The sequence below is a fragment of the Zootoca vivipara genome, chromosome 8, assembly GCF_965207765.1.
Source record: "Zootoca vivipara chromosome 8, rZooViv2.hap1.1, whole genome shotgun sequence".
Taxonomy (NCBI): Eukaryota; Metazoa; Chordata; class Lepidosauria; order Squamata; family Lacertidae; genus Zootoca; species Zootoca vivipara.
The window spans coordinates 18,452,050-18,470,634 of NC_142591.1; the positions used below are offsets into that span (position 1 = coordinate 18,452,050).

At 42.6% G+C, this 18,585-nt stretch overlaps 1 protein-coding gene across 1 annotated transcript in view; it reads right to left on the reverse strand.

Annotated features, from left to right (window-relative positions):
* The window catches only part of CDH9 (cadherin 9), a 139,329-nt gene that overhangs the window by 45,719 nt on the left and 75,025 nt on the right, over positions 1–18,585 (reverse strand). Inside the window, exon 3 of the mRNA XM_035125105.3 lies at positions 13,075–13,369. Coding sequence (XP_034980996.3) covers positions 13,075–13,369 — 295 coding nt within the window. The remainder of the gene's footprint in view (positions 1–13,074; positions 13,370–18,585) is intronic.

The following is an 18,585-nucleotide window of genomic DNA, read 5'->3' on the forward strand; positions in this document are numbered from 1 at the left end:
GGGCACCGGAAGTCGCTGATCCCTTATTTTTCAATCCGGGAGTTGACGGCTATGCCCCCACCGCTGATGGGAGAGTGCTCATGCCCCGGGCGGGGGCCAAACGTGTCATGTGACACCAGGCCCCTTCAAGGGGTGGAGGTTGGCGCCCCTGGCTCACACCATACACTTAAAGCACTATTATACAACTTCAACAGTCATGGCTTCCCCTAAAGAATTTTGGGAACTGCAGTTTGTTAAGGGTGATTCAGGGGATGGGGCGGGTGGTATCTGTTAAAGTGCAATAAAATGCTTTAAAAATGTACAGTATGCTGTCTAAATGAAGAGCAACTGCACCTTTCACAGGGTGTCATGAGAGATAAACACTTCATTCTTTCCACACCATAATGTTATGAACCTCTACAACCATGGTTCCAGTCACCATTCTCTTTCAAAATAAAAAAAATACTGCAAGCACTTGCTGGGAAATCCCATGTATGCCTCGTCCAAAAGCTCCAGTCTTGCAAAGTTTCCGGCAATGTTATTGTTTTAATTGCTTTGTGTCATTGACCTTTTCTTCGGCTGCATATGTGGATGTCTGAACTTTCTTGAACACAATTTAGAGAGTATGACCCACCCTACCCCCACTCCCACCCACCCCCAAAAGAGAGAGTGAGTTCTGAGCTTGGCATCTTCTTTCTAGATCCCCATTGCTAACCTTTCAGTTTTGAGGATGTCATATCCTCTGAGGCCCCTCTCACTTTTGCCTGTTTCGTTCGTGAAGAGCCGTTGCTCATTATTGCTCAATCTGCGCCTGTAACAAAGACAGCAGCACAACACACAGAGGCACAGATATTTTCAGTCTTCCCGTGCTTTGTGCTCTCTGTATAAAATTGGATCTGACATGGTGACGTGAGTCCAACATGGGGCTATTATTACTCTGAAATGCCCTTGCTGTGGATTGCATTTGATTTAGAGGTGTGTTGAGTCAGTGAAGGGGACTCCTGCTTGCTCGTTGATAAAGCATTACTATGAGTGTTGCAAATAGTCGTGACTGCAGTCAAATTAAGATATTATTTCCAAATGGGGAAGATTTTTCTCCCAGTAATTTATCAAGGAAGTCATGGAGGAAACATCTGGCTGCTTTTATGCTTAAGATATTTTATGGCTCTCAGTTTGTGGACAGCAGAATAAAGGACTGTAGGTTCAACAGAAAACCCGAAGTCTGAAGCATAACCAATTTGAGGCTTATTCTTGTACATTCTGAGAATTTATATTTTGTGTTTAATGTTCACCACCTCCCCAGCCCACCCCTTGCAGTTGCTCTTGAGAATATGGTGTTCAGTTCAGTGGGCTGACCTCCCTTGGATATTTGTGCTATGGATAATATGTGTATGTGAGGAAGTGTGTGTGTGTGTGTGTGTGTGTGTTATTATAAGGGAGTGTGGTGGTTTGAAGCTGGGCAGGAGCTTCTCATCACCTTTTTGAGGGGACAAGGGGACACGGAAAGGAGATTCATGCTACCATTTTGAAAATCTGACTGAGGAGGATGAGGTAATTATTCCTCTATCTGTAGTTTGAAAGTCAGGGCAAGACTATTCCTATCTATTTCCTTAATATATATTCACACTATAACTATCAATCCTGGCTCCACCCCTGTTCAAGGGTTTCCAAAAATGAGGAGCCATAACCTTGAAATGTGACCATTTGTTCCCACCAGTCATCATGTTCCCAGAAATGCATGCCTTCTGCCACCTTTTATTGTTGTGTGGATCTCAGTGAAAGCTTAAACTTTTTGACTTGTTGCAGTTTTTTAAAAAAACCTCTGGAGAATTTTTATTATTTGTTTGCCAACTATGAACAATTTAGCATCATAACAAAACCTCTCAAACTGGCATCCCATGCATAGAAGAAATTGTGTTACTTTTAACTATTTTTCCACATGTTTACTTGCATATCTTAATGCATTTAGGGACGCAGGTGGCGCTGTGCATTAAACCATAGAGCCTAGGGCTTGCTGATCAGAAGGTCGGCGGTTCGAATCCCTGTGACGGGGTGAGCTCCCGTTGCTCGGTCCCAGCTCCTGCCAACCTAGCAGTTCGAAAGCACGTCAAAGTGCAAGTAGATAAATAGGGACTGCTACAGTGGGGAGGTAAACACTGTTTCCGTGTGCTGCTCTAGTTCGCCAGAAGTGGCTTTGTCATGCTGGCCACATGACCTGGAAGCTGTACGCCGGCTCCCTCGGCCAATAATGTGAGATGAGCGCGCAACCCCAGAGTCGGTCACGACTGGACTTAATGGTCAGGGGTCCCTTTACCTTTACCTATGTTCCTAGTACAGTGGTACCTCAGTTTATGAACACAATTGGTTCCGGAAGTCTGTTCATAAACTGAAGCGTTCATAAACTGAAGCGAACTTTCCCATTGAAAGTAATGGAAAGTGGATTAATCTGTTCCAGATGGTCCGCGGAGTACTTAAACTGAAGCGTTCATAAACTGAAGCGAACTTTCCCATTGAAAGTAATGGAAAGCGGATTAATCCGTTCCAGACGGGTCCGCGGAGTACTCAACCTGAAGCGTACTTAACCCGAAGCATGGGTGTAATTCGTTCCGGAAGTCTGTTCATAAACTGAAGCGTTCATAAACTGAAGCGAACTTCCCCATTGAAAGTAATGGAAAGTGAATTAATCCGTTCCAGATGAGTCCGCGGCATTCGTAAACCGAAAATTTGTAAACCGAGGTGTTCATAAACTGAGGTTCCACTGTAGCTATATTACTCATACCCAACAACAACAAAAATCTTGTCTGTTCCAATTGTCCCTGTTTACCAGACAGGGACTTAGAAACAGTTCAGATTTTCTGGGATTAACCATGTTAAGTAACTTTTCTATGTTTGTGTTTGAAGGCAAGTTTGATTTGTATGGCTGTATAGACTGTATCCAGACTCATTTAGTCAGTATTTAGCCCCATTTATTCCAAATCAACAGGATTCCATTCTTTAGGTTTCAGTCCCAGTGCCCTCCAATTCTCTACCAGTGTATACATCATGTATGGGTGACCTATGGTCCAGATGTTATTGTATTCCAACTCCCCTCCAACCCCAGCCAACATGGATGATGGGAGTTGTAGTCCAAAAATATATGGAGGGCCAGAAGTTCCACACCCATGTTGTAAATGCACATTCATGTATTTTTGAAAAAAAGATAAATAACCCCTGGGTAGTTAAGTCTAGTCAAAGGTGACAATGGGGTGCGGCACTCATCTCGCTTCAGGCTGACGGAGCCAGCGTTTGTCCACAGACAGCTTTCCTGGTCATGTGGCCAGCATGACTATACCACTTCTAGCTCAATAGGACACATTGGCGGAAGCCAGAGCGCACAGAAACACCATTTACCTTCCCACCACACCAGTACCTATTTATCTACTTGCACTGGTATGCTTTCGAACTGCTAGGTTGACAGAAGCTGGGACAGAGCAATGGGAGCTCACCCCATCGAGTGGATTCGAATTGCTGATCTTCCGATCTGCAAGCTCAAGAGGCTCAGTGGTTTAGACCACAGCACCACCCGGCATCCCTATATGTACACTGCATATTCAAGTGCACTGTTTCCTCCAGCCCATAACCATTTGTCCAGGAAGTAAGTTATTACATTTGTGTGCATTGCAGCTATTCTGAAACAAATATAACCATATCCATGTGAATGTTAAACACTTTATTGAGCCTCTTTTTTCTAGAAAAATGCCAGTTTACTAGCAGACCCTGCTTCGCTCAAGGTCAAGCTGTTGAAGACTAAACGAATGTAGCATAAAGCAGGGAGAGAAGAGCATTATGTGATGCAAAATGGGAGAGCAAAGGCAGCAGTCCTTGTTTTGAGACTAAATGGGTTATAAGCACACAAGTGCATCTTTGTCTACTTACACTTGCAAAATGCGAGAGGGCATGCAGCTCCTTTGCTTTTCTGAGTAGCATTAGTCCAGTCTCAGATGCCATTTCCTGCTGGGGTAATAAGCACTAGTGGCTGCAATTGAGATTGTGGGCTTTTTGATTGGCTGTGCTCTTGTTTTCTTATAGAGCAGGCACTATAATACTTTACAATACCAAGATAATCACTGAATGCCAGTTGCTGAGAAAGAAGAGTAGGAAAGGGTTGTTTCCTTCAAGTCCAGCTTGTGGGCTTCTCATCAGCATATGGGTGGCCACTGTAGGATGCAGGACTTGATAGGTCTTTAAACTGATCCATCAGGGCTCTTCCTCTGCAATTAATATCTTAGATATGCATGCTGCCTTTCCCATGAAGAGCCTGGGGTGATGTACAGTATGGATTTATGCTATCTTGTCCTCACAACATTCAACCTATGAAGTAGGTGAGACTGAGAGCCTGTTGTGTCCTTGGCCATGCAATGAGCTAGATGTGTGGTGCGTCAAATTCAGGTCTCCCTAGTCCACATGTCACACTTGCTTCATGACATTATAAACGGTTTGGGTGCAACTCAGACCATACAGTCGCAGCAAAATACATGTGTAGCAGTAAGAGTTTTGTCAAGGAGAGTATGCTGCTCCCCGCTTTCCAAATTGTTGAGCAGCTGACAAATTGATCTCATGTGCTAACTCAACTCATGTTATGTGTACTGGACAAATATAGATTGCCCCAACATTGAAGAATGAGATGCTCCATCGTGTGCGGATGATATTGTCCTTTCCCTTGAGTGTCAGAATGTGGCCCTTCATTCCCAAGCCCTGATTACTTTATTTGTGGTGTCCTTTACCTCCTTGGAGTTTTGGAAGCCACTTTCAAAGACTCCTTGCCTGCGTGTTCTATGTGTGTGAAAGAGACTTCACAATAATTTATGTTGCCTTAGAAAAAAAGCTGAAGCACATTGTCTGACTATGCCGAAGCCCTATTTGCATACTTTGTAAATATTTTGTGCTTCTGAAGTGGGTCTGCATAATACAGATTGTCTTTGCATTCTACTTTCAAAACAGCTCCCATTTGATATGCCTATATTTTTTTTTCACAAGTTAGAGAATATTTCTGACATTTTCAATGTTGAAGGCATAAAGTTAGCTACCAGGTAAGGGATGGAAGGAAACTCCTAGAAACTTTCCATGCTGATTTGCAGACTTCATGAAGGACATATATAATGTTACTTTTGAAACGTAAGAAATGTTGTTTCTGTGTATCTTCTAATACAGGCTTCCTCAACCTCGGCCCTGCAGATGTTTTTGGCCTACAACTCCCATGATCCCTAGCTAGCAGGACCAGTGGTCAGGGATGATGGGAATTGTAGTCTCAAAACATCTGGAGGGCTGAGGTTGAGAAAGCCTGTCCTAATATGTACTTTCCTTATGATGTCATCAAGCTGCAGTTTGTGTGGCTGCCAAAGAAGTAAGCAAGTGGTCAGGTGGCCCAATACACAAAAGAAAGTTTTGACGTCTAAGGGGAGAGAAGGTTTTTTCAAGGTGTAAAGGAATGGGGTGGGTGAGTTTGATGAGTGAAGCGAACAGTGACTTATCCCCTAGTAATAGCATATATTTCTTTGTTTTCTACATTCCCCCCTTGCTCCAACAAAAATTGAAAGGTGCACCATTTCCATGAAAGCCTATTAAAATGTTGTAGCTGAAGGCCAAATAATATTTAGATATGAAGACTATGTTCTCTGCCTTCTTCTGAAGCCCCATATGACTATATTTTCTGCTCATAATACCTTTGACAAAGGTTCTAGGCCCCACTATCCACTGGATATGGGTTGAGCTACCCAGAACTACTAGTCATTATGACAGTGGAGGCTGGCCCATTTGGGTAAATGTGACACAGCACCACTAACCTCATTTAGAAGTCCCCACATCCCTGCCTTCTTGAAACCAGTCCAAAGTGGTGCCTCCTTAGTCTCAATGGTTTCATGATCTGCCAATTTTGGTTTCTCATTTGCCTAATCTTAAATTCAGTTTTCTGGATTTCTGAAGCAATCTACATTGGAGGGGGGGGGAACCCTGAAAACTAACCAGCAATTTTGGTGTGGATTTCCCTTAATAACACACTGTTGTGTTCAGTTTTGACATGCACATTTTTTTGCAAGAATTGTTTTGCTAGTATAATGCATTTCTATATATTATTTTCACTAATACACAAGTCTTTGGGCACACTTTCCCCTATTATATGTTTTTTTTGGGTAAACAATTTTTGGTTGCAGAGCTGCATCACAAAAATCAGCTAACACAATAGCTGTTTATAGAATAAATTCAACTTATAAAATGCTGAGCTCTTATGAAATATATTCAACCAGATGAAATGCAGCCTTTAGCTTTTAATTTGAAATCTGAAGAATCTTGCAATGAAGTGTTACAATTTAAACTGCTAGCGGGAAATAGGAACGCCAACAAAGGAAAGCAAAATGTATCCAGTCTTGATTACTTTCTTCAATCCCTGACTTTCTGCTATGCTATTCAGTCACAAAGAGAGGGAAAATATGCTTCCTCATAATTTCATCCACTTGCCATTATTCATCTTCCTCTGTTGTGTTCAGCAGAAGGAGACCATTGTATGTACTATAGGTTGTGCTCTCACACAACAACAACAAATATTCAGCCAGTCACTTGCATGATCTAAGTTTGCACTCAAAAAAATAACACCCAGAATTGTTATAGCAATGGGTGCAGGCTCCTTAGCAGACAAACTGAAGTACAGTAGAAAGAATTTCCCAGCATCTGAGAATTGCTGTGACATAACATTATTTTCCTAACATGAGGGCAGATAGAGCTTGTCAACCTGGGAAGGAAGCCCATGTAGGAAAAGGACAACTCTGATCACAAACCTCTGTTGCCTTGAGGCTATACTCATTTTGTGAAAAAGGTGTTGGGAATAAACCCCAAGAACCCACACCTTCTGCTTTGTAGGACATCTTCAGGATAAGAAAGGCTAAAGAGCAAATACTACACAAATCTGGAGTGAAATCCCCAAGACAATTGGATGGTGTCTTCCGAGCCTCCTTTCAGCAACTCCTGCAGCCAAGCTTGTGCTGTTTTCCTTTGGACCACATCAGTGAGACCAAGAGGCAGGTCTTGTAATTTGGGCAGCCCAGGACCTCCATACACACTGCCCAGGCTTTCCCCCTTGAGAAGTCACTTCAGTCCTGCTAAGCAGCAAAAATGAAGCAAGATGCAGCAGTTGAGTTACTGGTCTCTGCAGCTAGTACAGCAGGTACTGTGATTCTCCAGCAGTTGGACTTCACATCCAGAGGTGCACTCCATTGTCTCTTGAGACCGACGAGTGTCCATATGAAAACATTTGCACATATCTGTCCATTGATTAGTTGGGGATCTGCACCATTTAATTCTCATTAGATGCATAAAGACTTTCACATTAAAAACTGTTACATTCAGAAAGGGAATTCTTCTCATGGCAGTTTATCCAATTCTTAACATCTTTCACAGAATGCCACTGGGATTTTTCATTTTGTCCTATGCAGCCATATCAGAGCTGAAGGGAAGGGACCTTGACTTAATGTCTTATCTGAAGGACGACATCTCTAACTGTGCAGAACACATCCCTTAGTACTGTACTGCAGTGTCAGCATTAGGTATGAGTGAAAAGTGCTGAGGTGTGGACTTTGAGCCCATAATGTTTCTTCTTCTTCTTTTTGTCCAGAGATTAGAGAATTATAGTTGATGCGGGGGGGGGGGGTACTCCAATAAAAATCAGTAGGAAAATGAATCTGTCAAATAATTGCAGAGCACAAGTATGATAAAAACACTTTTTTAGTGTTGATTTAAAGGTCACTCTCAGCTTAAACTAGTCAGCTGTGGCAACTCTCTTAGTTTTGATGTTAAAATTATGGGAAATAAAATCCAAATGATAACCTGTTAATTGATGGGAAGAATTGATGGGTTAAAATCTAGTGGGGGATTCTACTGTTGAACTATTAAAGCAAGTTTCTCGGTGAGTTAATGACCCTAAGTATGGTTATTAATATAACAAAGTAGGTTGCTTTGTGCCAAAGGATAAATGGGTGGACCTCCTCCCTCACCTGGCTAGTAGGGAGAAAGACATAGTGCTTGCGAGGTGAGAGCATGCTAGAAGCAGGTAGATGTTGGGAGAGAGCCAGGGGTGCCAACCTGAATAAAATATGGGGGGAGGGGCAGGTAAGCCCCGTCCCACATAATCACACGATGCAGTGCACACAAGCCATTTGAATGACATTGCGCATCAACTTGGGAGGGGTGGCTCAGCCCCCTCTAATATTTTATTGGGGTGCCCAAAGACCCATCGATCCCTAGGAGTTGGCTCCTATGGAGAGAGCCATGCTTGATTTTTGCTTGATTCCAAGGCTGTGACTATGGGAGAAGCAAGACTTTCTGGAGTATTAATGCTGTGAGCCGCTCCATCTTAGGCTCAGGTTGTATATATCTGTGAATAAACCATATATCATAAAGACACCACAGTCTCCGCTGTCCCCCATTCCAAGGAAACAAAATCCTGGGTAAGCACCTGGAACCCCCTGAATCTCACATTGCTCAGAGATTAGGGTGGTGTACAAAATTGTCTTCCTGTGAGTAGCTCCTCCATGGCTGTGGTAACACTTCAGACACCCAGCCCTATGGGCAGTGGCGTAGCAAGGTCAGGTGGTACCCAGTCCAGAAAATTTCTAGTCAACCCCCCCCCACACACACTTTGAAGTTATTAAAAGAAGGAAAAATAAGATACTTACAGGTGCAAGTGTTATTTTCTGGTTTATTTACTTAACATTGTGAGCATAAGCGCTTAAAACCCCTTTTCCCTAACTTTGTTCTCTGCAAATTTTGAAATCACATCATCAAAATCATTTCCTTTTGCTACTTTGTTTTCAATTGACAAGATGGCTAAGCGAGAGACCTGAGCTTGATTCATAGTGGACCTAAGGTAACTGGTTGTTTTTTTTTTTGTTTTTTTTTAATTTTTTTTTGTTTTAGTTTTTATTTTTGAAAAACTCCTCTCACATGATGTCTAGCAATGTAAACTGAGTTTTAGAATAACTATTCGGAGATTTGAATTAAAGCTCAAAGCAAACAGGTAATTGCCCTAAAAATAGCAATATATACATATATTTGTATTTACTTTTCAGGCTGTGTGCCTGTTTCAGCAAGTCACATAAGCCTCTAGTAAAAATATCATTTATGGAAATAGCAGGAGTTATACAAACGGATCTTACTTGAAAATGTCAGAAAGCTACTTTGCAACTACTCATTTCTAACATATACTCATTTCTAACATAGGATTGCATCCTCTGCAAGGAAACAGAGCAGCTTCAAGCCTATCTGCCGAATGATCGAACCACCCCATGCTAGTTAATGTCACCCTATACAGGAGCTGCACCTTGTGTTCTCTGATCTGATGCTGAATTCCACAGAGTACTTAGTACTTCAGTACTCAGCAAGTGAATGTCAAGTAAAGCACCAAGGACTTCATGCCTCTGTAGACTAATTGTCAAACCCAAGAGGGAAAAAAAAAACTCTATACATTTACAGTGGTACCTCATGTTACAAACAAGATCCGTTTCGGCGGCCCGTTCGCAACATGAAAAAGGCCACAACGTGAAGCACCACATCTGTGCACATGTGTGACATAATGCAGTACTTCTGCGCATGAGCAAAGCAAGATTTAAAGCTTCTGCACATGTGTGCAGGTCACAGACATGCCGAACCCGGAAGTAACCCGTTCCGAGACTTCCGGGTTCGGCACATCCGTAACCTGAAAAGATGCAATATGAAGCGGATGTATTCTGAGGCATGACTGTACTTGAAAATTTGCATGCCTAATGGTACCTGTAGCATATTTGCTTCTCATTTCTATTGCTTATGAAATGCTTTGAGGGTGGCTTTTCTCTATACTCTATACAGCATACACAGCTATTCTGCCTCTACAATACAATACCAAAAAAATTCACCAGTATGAACCTATGCCAGGTAGTGTGTAGAACTGACCATTAACAATATAATTCAGGGCTCGAGACCCAACTATTCATTCAAATATTTATCGGTAGTGGCGCCCATCCTGTGGAATACCTTCCAATCAGATGTCAAGTAAATAAACAACTATCTGACTTTTAGAAGACATATGAAGGCAGCTCTGTTTAGGGAAGTTTTTTAATTTCTGATGTTTTATTGCATTATTATTGTTGTTGTTGTTGTTGTTGTTGTTGATTTTGTTGAGAGCCACCCGGAGTGGCTGGCGAAACTCGGCCAGATGGGCAGGGTATAAATTATCATTATCATTATCATTATTACTATTCAGAGCACTGTATAGTCCTGTTGTGTTGAATGAGTTTCAGTTAGTAAGACACTCGAGGGTGTAGACGTGGTGCTTGGATCAGTGAGGGTCACCACTTGTGCTCTGGACCCCTCTTTGCTGATAAAAACTAGTAAGGAGGGGATAGCTGGCTGGGCTAGGGAACTGATTAATGCCTGCTTGCAATAAGGGGTGCTCCCTTCCAGCTTGAAGGAGGCAGTGGTAAAACAGTTGCTCAAGAAATCCTCCCTGGATTTGGAAAATCTTAGTAACTGCCAGCCAGTCGCCTTCTTCGGCAAAGTTCTTGAGTGGCTGGTCACAAACCACATCAATGCACTCTTGGAGGAAACTGATTTTCTCGTTTCATTTCAATCAGGGTTTAGGCCTGGTTTTGGCACAGAAACTGCTTTGGTCACCCTGAACAATGACCTCTGTCAGGATAGAGGCAGGTGAAATGTGTCCCTGTTAATTCTCCTCAACCTCTCAGCAGCTTTCGACACCATCAACAAATGTATCCTTCTAGAATGGCTGTCTGTGTTAGGGGTGGATGACGCCACTTTGTATTGGTTCCGGATTTTCATTCCCAAAGGAACTACAGTGGAACCTCGGTTTATGAACACCTCGGTTTATGAATTTTCGGTTTATGAACGCCACGGACCCATCTGGAACGGATTAATTCACTTTCCATTACTTTTAATGGGAAAGTTCGCTTCAGTTTATGAACGCTTCAGTTTATGAACAGACTTCCGGAACCAATTACACCCATGTTTCAGTTTATGAACGCTTCAGTTTAAGTACTTCACAGACCCATCTGGAACGGATTAATCCACTTTCCATTACTTTCAATGGAAAAGTTTGCTTCAGTTTATGAACGGTTACTCCGTGGACCGTCTGGAACGGATTAATCCACTTTCCATTACTTTCAATGGGAAAGTTCGCTTCAGTTTATGAACGCTTCAGTTTATGAACAGACTTCCGGAACCAATTGTGTTCATAAACCGAGGTACCACTGTACTGCAACACATTATACATAGGGCAGCCTCTGAAGATGGTGCAGAAACTTCAGTTGGGGCAGAATTCAACAGCCAGGTTGCTTACTGGGGGTGGGGGGCAAGATGGTTTGAGCATATTACACTAATCTGTGTAATATTACACTGTAATATTACACTGACTGCACTGGCTGCCAATTAGTTTCTGGGCCCAATTCAAAGTACTGGTTTTGACCTATAAAGCCTTAAATGGCTCAGGACTGCAATACCTCAAAGACTGCCTGTCCCCATATGAGCAGACTCAGCCCCTGCTATCATCATCTGAGGTCCTTCGTCAGGTGCCTCCTCTGCGAGAGGTCTGGAGGGTGGCAACACAAAAACAGGCCTTTTCTGCAGTGGCACTTCATTTATGGAATGCTCTCTCTAGGGAGAGAGGTGACAGGTGAAAACATTACTCCACAACCAGGCCTTTGGTATTTTTTTTTGGTGGGAGTGGAATTATTGGTTTGTTTTTGTTTTGTTATATATTTTGTGTTTTCATTTTGTATTCTTATGTTGTGAAATTCTGTGTGATCTTTGGATGAAGGGCAATAGCTGAAGACAGTTCATAAGATGGGCTTTAACTAAAGACTGATGTAGACACAATATGATCTATGGGTAACACCCTTACCAATGCAAGCATTCATGAAACATGCACTTCTAACTTTGTGTATAGAGGCAAATGTATCTCGGTTTGACATCTTAAATTAGTGTTTAGCCTATGTGCGGGCTACACAAAACGTACCTTCAGCATATGTGTTGGTTGGTAGCCATGGTTAACTGCAATGAAGATCACCTTTCTAACCATCGTTTCCCAACTCACTTAGAACCATGGTTTCAAAGCATGGGCGTACCCAGGATCAAAACTAGGGGGGGCAAGGGGAGGGGCCAAGGCACGGAAGGGGAGGGGCCACAAAGTGGGCGGGAACAGCGAACTCTCGCTCCGCCGGGCTGTGCTCCGCCTCTGCCCACCAGCCCTGCTTCTAGAGTAGGGCAGCTGCCCTAACTTGCCGCATGGTGGGTACGCCCTTGTTTCAAAGTACAGTTAGAAGGGCAATGCTGCTGTTTACTGTTATCAATACTTAATACTAATGTGGACGTAACACTACACCATGGATTGAGCAAACCACGGAAGACAGAAGGGAATTTATGAGATATCACTGAAAAGCATCTGGAGGGGAGTGAGTGCATGAGCCTCTTGGTGCACACTGTTTCTTGGAAGTAATGAATTCTACAAGCCCAGCTTGTTTATGTTTCCAGTCAGAATGAGTGCACAGTCTTATATTGCTACCACCATTTGAGATACACATCTCACACTCTGGCCTCAAGAAGGACAACAAATTGCTACAGTACATGAGTCTAGATTATGCACGAGGTTAGAATATTTCTAATTCTTTTTTCCTTGAAGGAGGGGAGAAATCAACATTTTGTCATTACACAACTATGGATGCAAAAGTACAAAGGTGTCAAACAAATTGCCATTGCTGATCATGCACACAAATGAGCCTGTTAAGCATTGTTTTCAGTGGTTCATTACTGGATGGCAATAATTGTTACGATCACACAGCATATTAGAAGTTTCCATTTGACTGCTGCTAGCTTCATGGAAGCCATATGGTAACCTATGGGGTGGAAAAAGACAGATATTGATGGCAGACAGGAGCTGGTGAACAGATATTTACAGATGCTTTTATTACTACTTAAAAACCACAAATATTATGTAGTATTGTTGTGAAGTGGCATAACCTTCTATCTTTTTCTTTCTTAAAAAACATTTTATTTTTTAATATGATAATAAATTATACTTACCAACACTGGACTTCTCAGGAACACTGGCCGTGTAAATTTCCTTGGTAAATTTAGGTTCATTGTCATTGATATCATGGATTTTAATGATGAATTCCGATTCGGGCTCCACTTGTCTTCCAGTCTTTCGGTCTATAGCCTTGGCACGTAGCACATACAGGGACTTTTCTTCTCTGTCCAGCTTTTTTGCTGCATGAATATCTCCTGTATGTTCATTTATAACGAATAGACTGCCAGCCCCCTCTCCTGTTAATATGTATTTTAAACTTCCATCTCCTCTATCTTGGTCAGTGTGTAGCTTCAGGGATGTTAAAAAGGAAGAAAGAAACGGGGAAAAGAAAGAAGCACTCTATAAATATATGCATTGTTATTTCAGACCAAATCTTTCAGCACATATGAATAAGTCTCTACAAATCTTGTCTGCAATTGAGGTCAGCAGTAGTTATCTTTTGCCTCACTGTTGCAGGGGGGAAAATTACAAAAGTAAGATTTTGGTCACACATGCAAAGCAGCTCGAACAAATTGATAAAGGACACAAAAGGATATAGAAGATAAGGCAGCAGCATTTAAACAATATGATGGCAATTGTAATATAATTCTCCTGCCCCACAACAGTATTTCTGAAACCTATTGCCTTCTGGGAAAGGGGAAGCTATCAACTTGCTTTTGCTAAGTTAAAAACCTAAAATGAAATCTAGGTCAGGATCCAAAGAGCTACTTCAAGTGTACCTGAGGGTTTTCAACCCCCCCCCCCTCAATTTTGAAAGTGGCTTTGTCTTTTGACAGTGGAAGCTGCTGTTTGAGCACCAAAAATTCAAAGTCCCCTTGGGCAGGCAGAATTAGTCAAATGTTTTGCTTTCAATCTGAGACCTGTTTCTGTAGAATTGTAATGAGCGGGTGCTATTGGAATGTTCACAGTAAAAATTGCGGTGAACGGATCCGGCTGGGGATTGGGGATTCAAATTCAGCCATCCAAGCCACTTTATCCAACCCTCTTTGAGCACCCTCCCCAGGCCTCCCCTGTCCCAGGCCTCACTGACTTAGTTCTGCACCCTCCTCGACTCCTTTTCAACATAAGGAGTCTGGACATTGCATATCATCAATATATCTATCTATCTATCTATCTATCTATCTATCTATCATCTACCATCTCTATCTATCTATCATCTGTCTATCTGTCTATCTGTCTATCTGTCTATCTGTCTATCTGTCTATCTGTCTATCTGTCTATCTATCTATCTATCTATCTATCTATCTATCTATCTATCATCTATCTATCATCTATCTATCATCTATCTATCTATCTATCTATCTATCTATCTATCTATCTATCATATCTCTCTCTCTCTCTCTCTCTCTCTCTCTCTCTCTCTCTCTCTCTCTCTCTCTCTCCTATCCATCTATCTATATCTATCATCTCTATCTATCTATCTATCTATCTATCTATCTATCTATCTATCCACCTACCTACCTTACAAACACCATGAACTTCCTAATCCCTGCCAGCTCTCATGAAAGAAGACCATATTGGGGGAAGTCAGGTTGTCATGTCCACACCATTGTAAGGTAAAGCAGTGCTCAGCCCACCCTAATTCCTTCTAATTTCCATCTGTTCCTCCTCCTATGAGCATGTGTGACCTCGAAGCTCACTTTTAAAACTCCACCCAAAGATAAAGGATGGATTGCTGTTGTGATGCTTCGGGTTTAGCAGTGCCCATCTATCAAGGAGAACAGTGGCATTGTCAGTGCACAGAGCATGCACCAGCTGCTATCCAAGGTATGAATTTCTAAATATGCCATGATCTGAACATTCATTTTCACTGAGATTCTAGTCATGCAAGCCATCTCTATCCTCCAGTAGCAGTAAAATCATTCAACATAAAATCAATCATCGTAATATGACAATACCTTTTGCTTTCTACCAGATGTGAGATTTTCCCCCTCCCCCAGCTTTCACTTTACAAATACAGATACCTCAATTAAGGTATGTGATTGTAAGGTAAAGGTAAAGGGGCCTCTGACCATCAGGTCCAGTCGTGTCCGACTCTGGGGTTGCGGCGCTCATCTCGCTCTATAGGCCGAGGGAGCCGGCGTTTGTCCGCGGACAGCTTCCGGGTCATGTGGCCAGCATGACAAAGCTGCTTCTGGCGAACCAGAGCAGCACACGGAAACGCCGTTTACCTTCCCGCCGGAGCGGTCCCTAAGCATTCAGCACATTTTTCTGAGCTTTGTTTTTCAGGAGGAAGTATCACTACCCTGGTTTTGTTTGAGCAGTTATCCAGGAAACTTTTCTTTAATTTATATATTTATCTTGCCTGCTTTGCTTGAAATAAAACACTGATTTTTTAAAAACATCACCAGTGCTATTTTTGTTCAGGTAGATGGACTGGTGTAAATGAAATTAATACTGAACTGTTTGCATTTTCAGCAGTTGTGCTGAGCTGCTTTGATTTTTGCCTCAGAAGTATTCATTTCTGGGAATGGAAAACTCTCCTGAAAATTATTTCTCGTTGTTATTATTTATTAAATTTGTACACCACTCTATATACCCGCAGGCCTCAGGGCAGTTCACTGGATAAAATCTTAATATGAAAACACAAAATACATAATAAGAACACAAACAAGAACCCAGAACCACTCATCACATTTTTAAAAGGGCATTTAATGTTAATCAACCAAAGGCCTGGTTAAAGAGGAAGATTTTTGCCTGGCGCCTAAAGGTGTATAATGAAGGCACCAGGTGAGCTTCCCTGGGGAGAGCGTTCCACAGACAGGGAGCCACTGCAGGGAAGGCCCATTCCCATGTTGCCACCCTCCAGACCTCTCACGAAGGATGCACACAAAGAAGGGCCTCAGAAGATAATCTCAGGATATGAGTACGTTAATATGGAAAGAGGCGGTCCTTGAGGAAAAATCACTCAATTCTATCTTTTTCTGTAGTTATTAGTAGCCACTGTGCTCCTGCTCCCACATGTATGGTTGCTTTTATCACTTTGTCCCTCTAATTCAGGCATCCCCAAACTCGGCCATCCTGAAGTTTGGGGACTACAACTCCCATCACCCCTAGCTAACAGGACTAGTGGTCAGGGAAGATGGGAATTGTAGTTCCAAAACATCTGGAGGGCCGAGTTTGGGGGTGCCTGTTCTAATTCCTTACTTTTTCTAATGTCCCCAGGCCCAGCCATTCACTGGCTTCAATCCTGAGGACATTTTAAAGTTGTTAAGTTGTTAGAGTGATAGACATGCTTCCGGTACTGATAATGTGGGCTGTTTCTCAGCCATTTTGCAGTGATTCCCCGCCCCAAAATCATACGGGGTCAGCGGTCTACTTCCAATTCTGATGTAGCCTTTCACTTAACGACACACATACATACTTTGGCTCACAACTAGTTCTGTTGTAAAACTGTTATAGCCATATTTACAGCTGCATTGATTATGTGATAACAGATTTAAGACTTCTCCAGATGACCTTTTTATTCAGCATTCATCCTGATTTGCACAAAGTTTATGTGGAGGTTAGAATAATAATAATAATAATAATAATAATAATAATAATAATAATAATAATAATAATTTATTATTATTTATACCCCACCCATCTGGCCGGGTTCCCCCAGCCACTCTGGGTGGCTTCCAACAAAACACTAAAATACAGAAACCCATCAAACATTAAAAGCTTCCCTTAACAGGGCTGCCTTGAGATGCCTTCTAAAGGTCTGGTAATTGTTGTTCTCTTTGACCTCTAGTGGGAGGGCATTCCACAGGGTGGGTGCCACTACCGAGAAGGCCCTCTGCCTGGTTCCCTGTAACTTGGCTTCTCGTAGTGAGGGAACCGCCAGAAGGCGTAAACGGCGTTTCCGTGCACTGCTCTGGTTTGCCAGAAGCAGCTTTGTCATGCTGGCCACATGACCCGGAAGCTGTCTGCGGACAAACACTGGCTCCTTTGGTCTATAGAGCAAGATGAGCGCTGCAACCCCAGAGTCGGACACAACTGGACCTGGCGGTCAGGGGCCCCTTTATCTTTACCTTTAAACTATATAAAGGGCACTATCAGAGAGTGCTTGGTGATTTCCTCACTCTTCTTAAGTTATATGCATGTTCCTTCCAACTCTATAGTTCTATGACTCTATGAGTCTATCTGGTTCTTTACAATACCCATAATATAACAAGGAACAGTTTTCCTAGTCCTAATCAGCCCCTACTCCACAAAATAAAAATAAAATAACTAGGGCCATTCAAGTCTGTTAACTAAATCTGGGGGGAAAAGCAGCTCAGATTTCAGGCTCTAGAAAGGATGGCCGTATTTTATTTCAGATGAACTTTAGGAGAGAGTAAAATGGCAAACAACATTGAACTAAAATGAGTCCCAGAGAATAGTGTTTTACGTCTCTCAAGGCCAGCCCCGGGTAATGTTTTGTACGTGGCCATATTTCTACAACTGCAGCAAATGAAAGGAAATTGCCATTTCCAGAGCCATCTTAATGCACATAATTCTACCTCAAATGATGAAGAAAGGACAAAAGGCTCTCATGTTCCGAGAGCTGGGGAAACCTCGTAAGAAAAGTGATCAATTTTATCAAAACTCTTGACTCTCCTCAAAATTCCTCTGATGTTTACCTGAGGAGAGATTAACAGAGAGAGAGAGAGTGTTCACTTTAAATTGACTCAAGATGAATATTTTCTGGTAAATGAGGGTGAATGTTAGTAAGGAAGCAATGAAGGGCCCACAGCAGGCAAGAGTGGGCAAAGTGGTCATGTGGTGGTGACATTTGGAGTTATGGCACCATTCATTGTCCCATTACCAGGTTAGGCATCTGCTTAGGGAGCAATCCTCTGCACAAGAAGCTGTTGTAAAGCAAGCAGGTGTAAATTAACGCAACATAAAGTTACAGCACATATAAACCCTATTCAGCTTTAGGGCTGCTGCTGCTGCTGCTCTGCCTGAACATGGCAATGGTGTTTACAATAGTGTCCTATGTTTGATTGCCAGGTCACATGACTGAGCTAGATGAGTTTATGCTCTGTCTTAAATCCCTCTTCTCTGCTCTCACCTCCATAAAGCTCCTTCTTGGGACTTGCACTGTCCTTGACCCAGCTAAACTGGGCTCAGCAAGTGTAGCTTTGACTGAACCAGGAATCATAGCTGCCAAGTCTCCCGTTTTCCCCGGGAAATCCCCATTTTTTCAGCTGTTCCTAGCTGAAAAAACGGATTTATTTGTTTTTCCCCGGTTTATTCTGGCGCGGCGGCCATTTTGGAACTGGGCAGAGCATGCTCAGAAGCGACTTTCGATGCTGCTCTGCCCAGTTCCAAAATGGCTGCAGTGCGACTTCTGGCGTGGCAGCCATTTTGGAACTGGGCAAAGCAGCATCAAAAGTCACTTCTGAGCATGCTCCACCCAGTTCCAAAATGGCGGCAGCACCACTTCTGGTCTGCTATTTCCGGCCCGGCCCCTTATTTCTCTGGCAGCAACTTGGCAGGTATGCCAGGAATGAGACAACTACCGTATGTTAGAG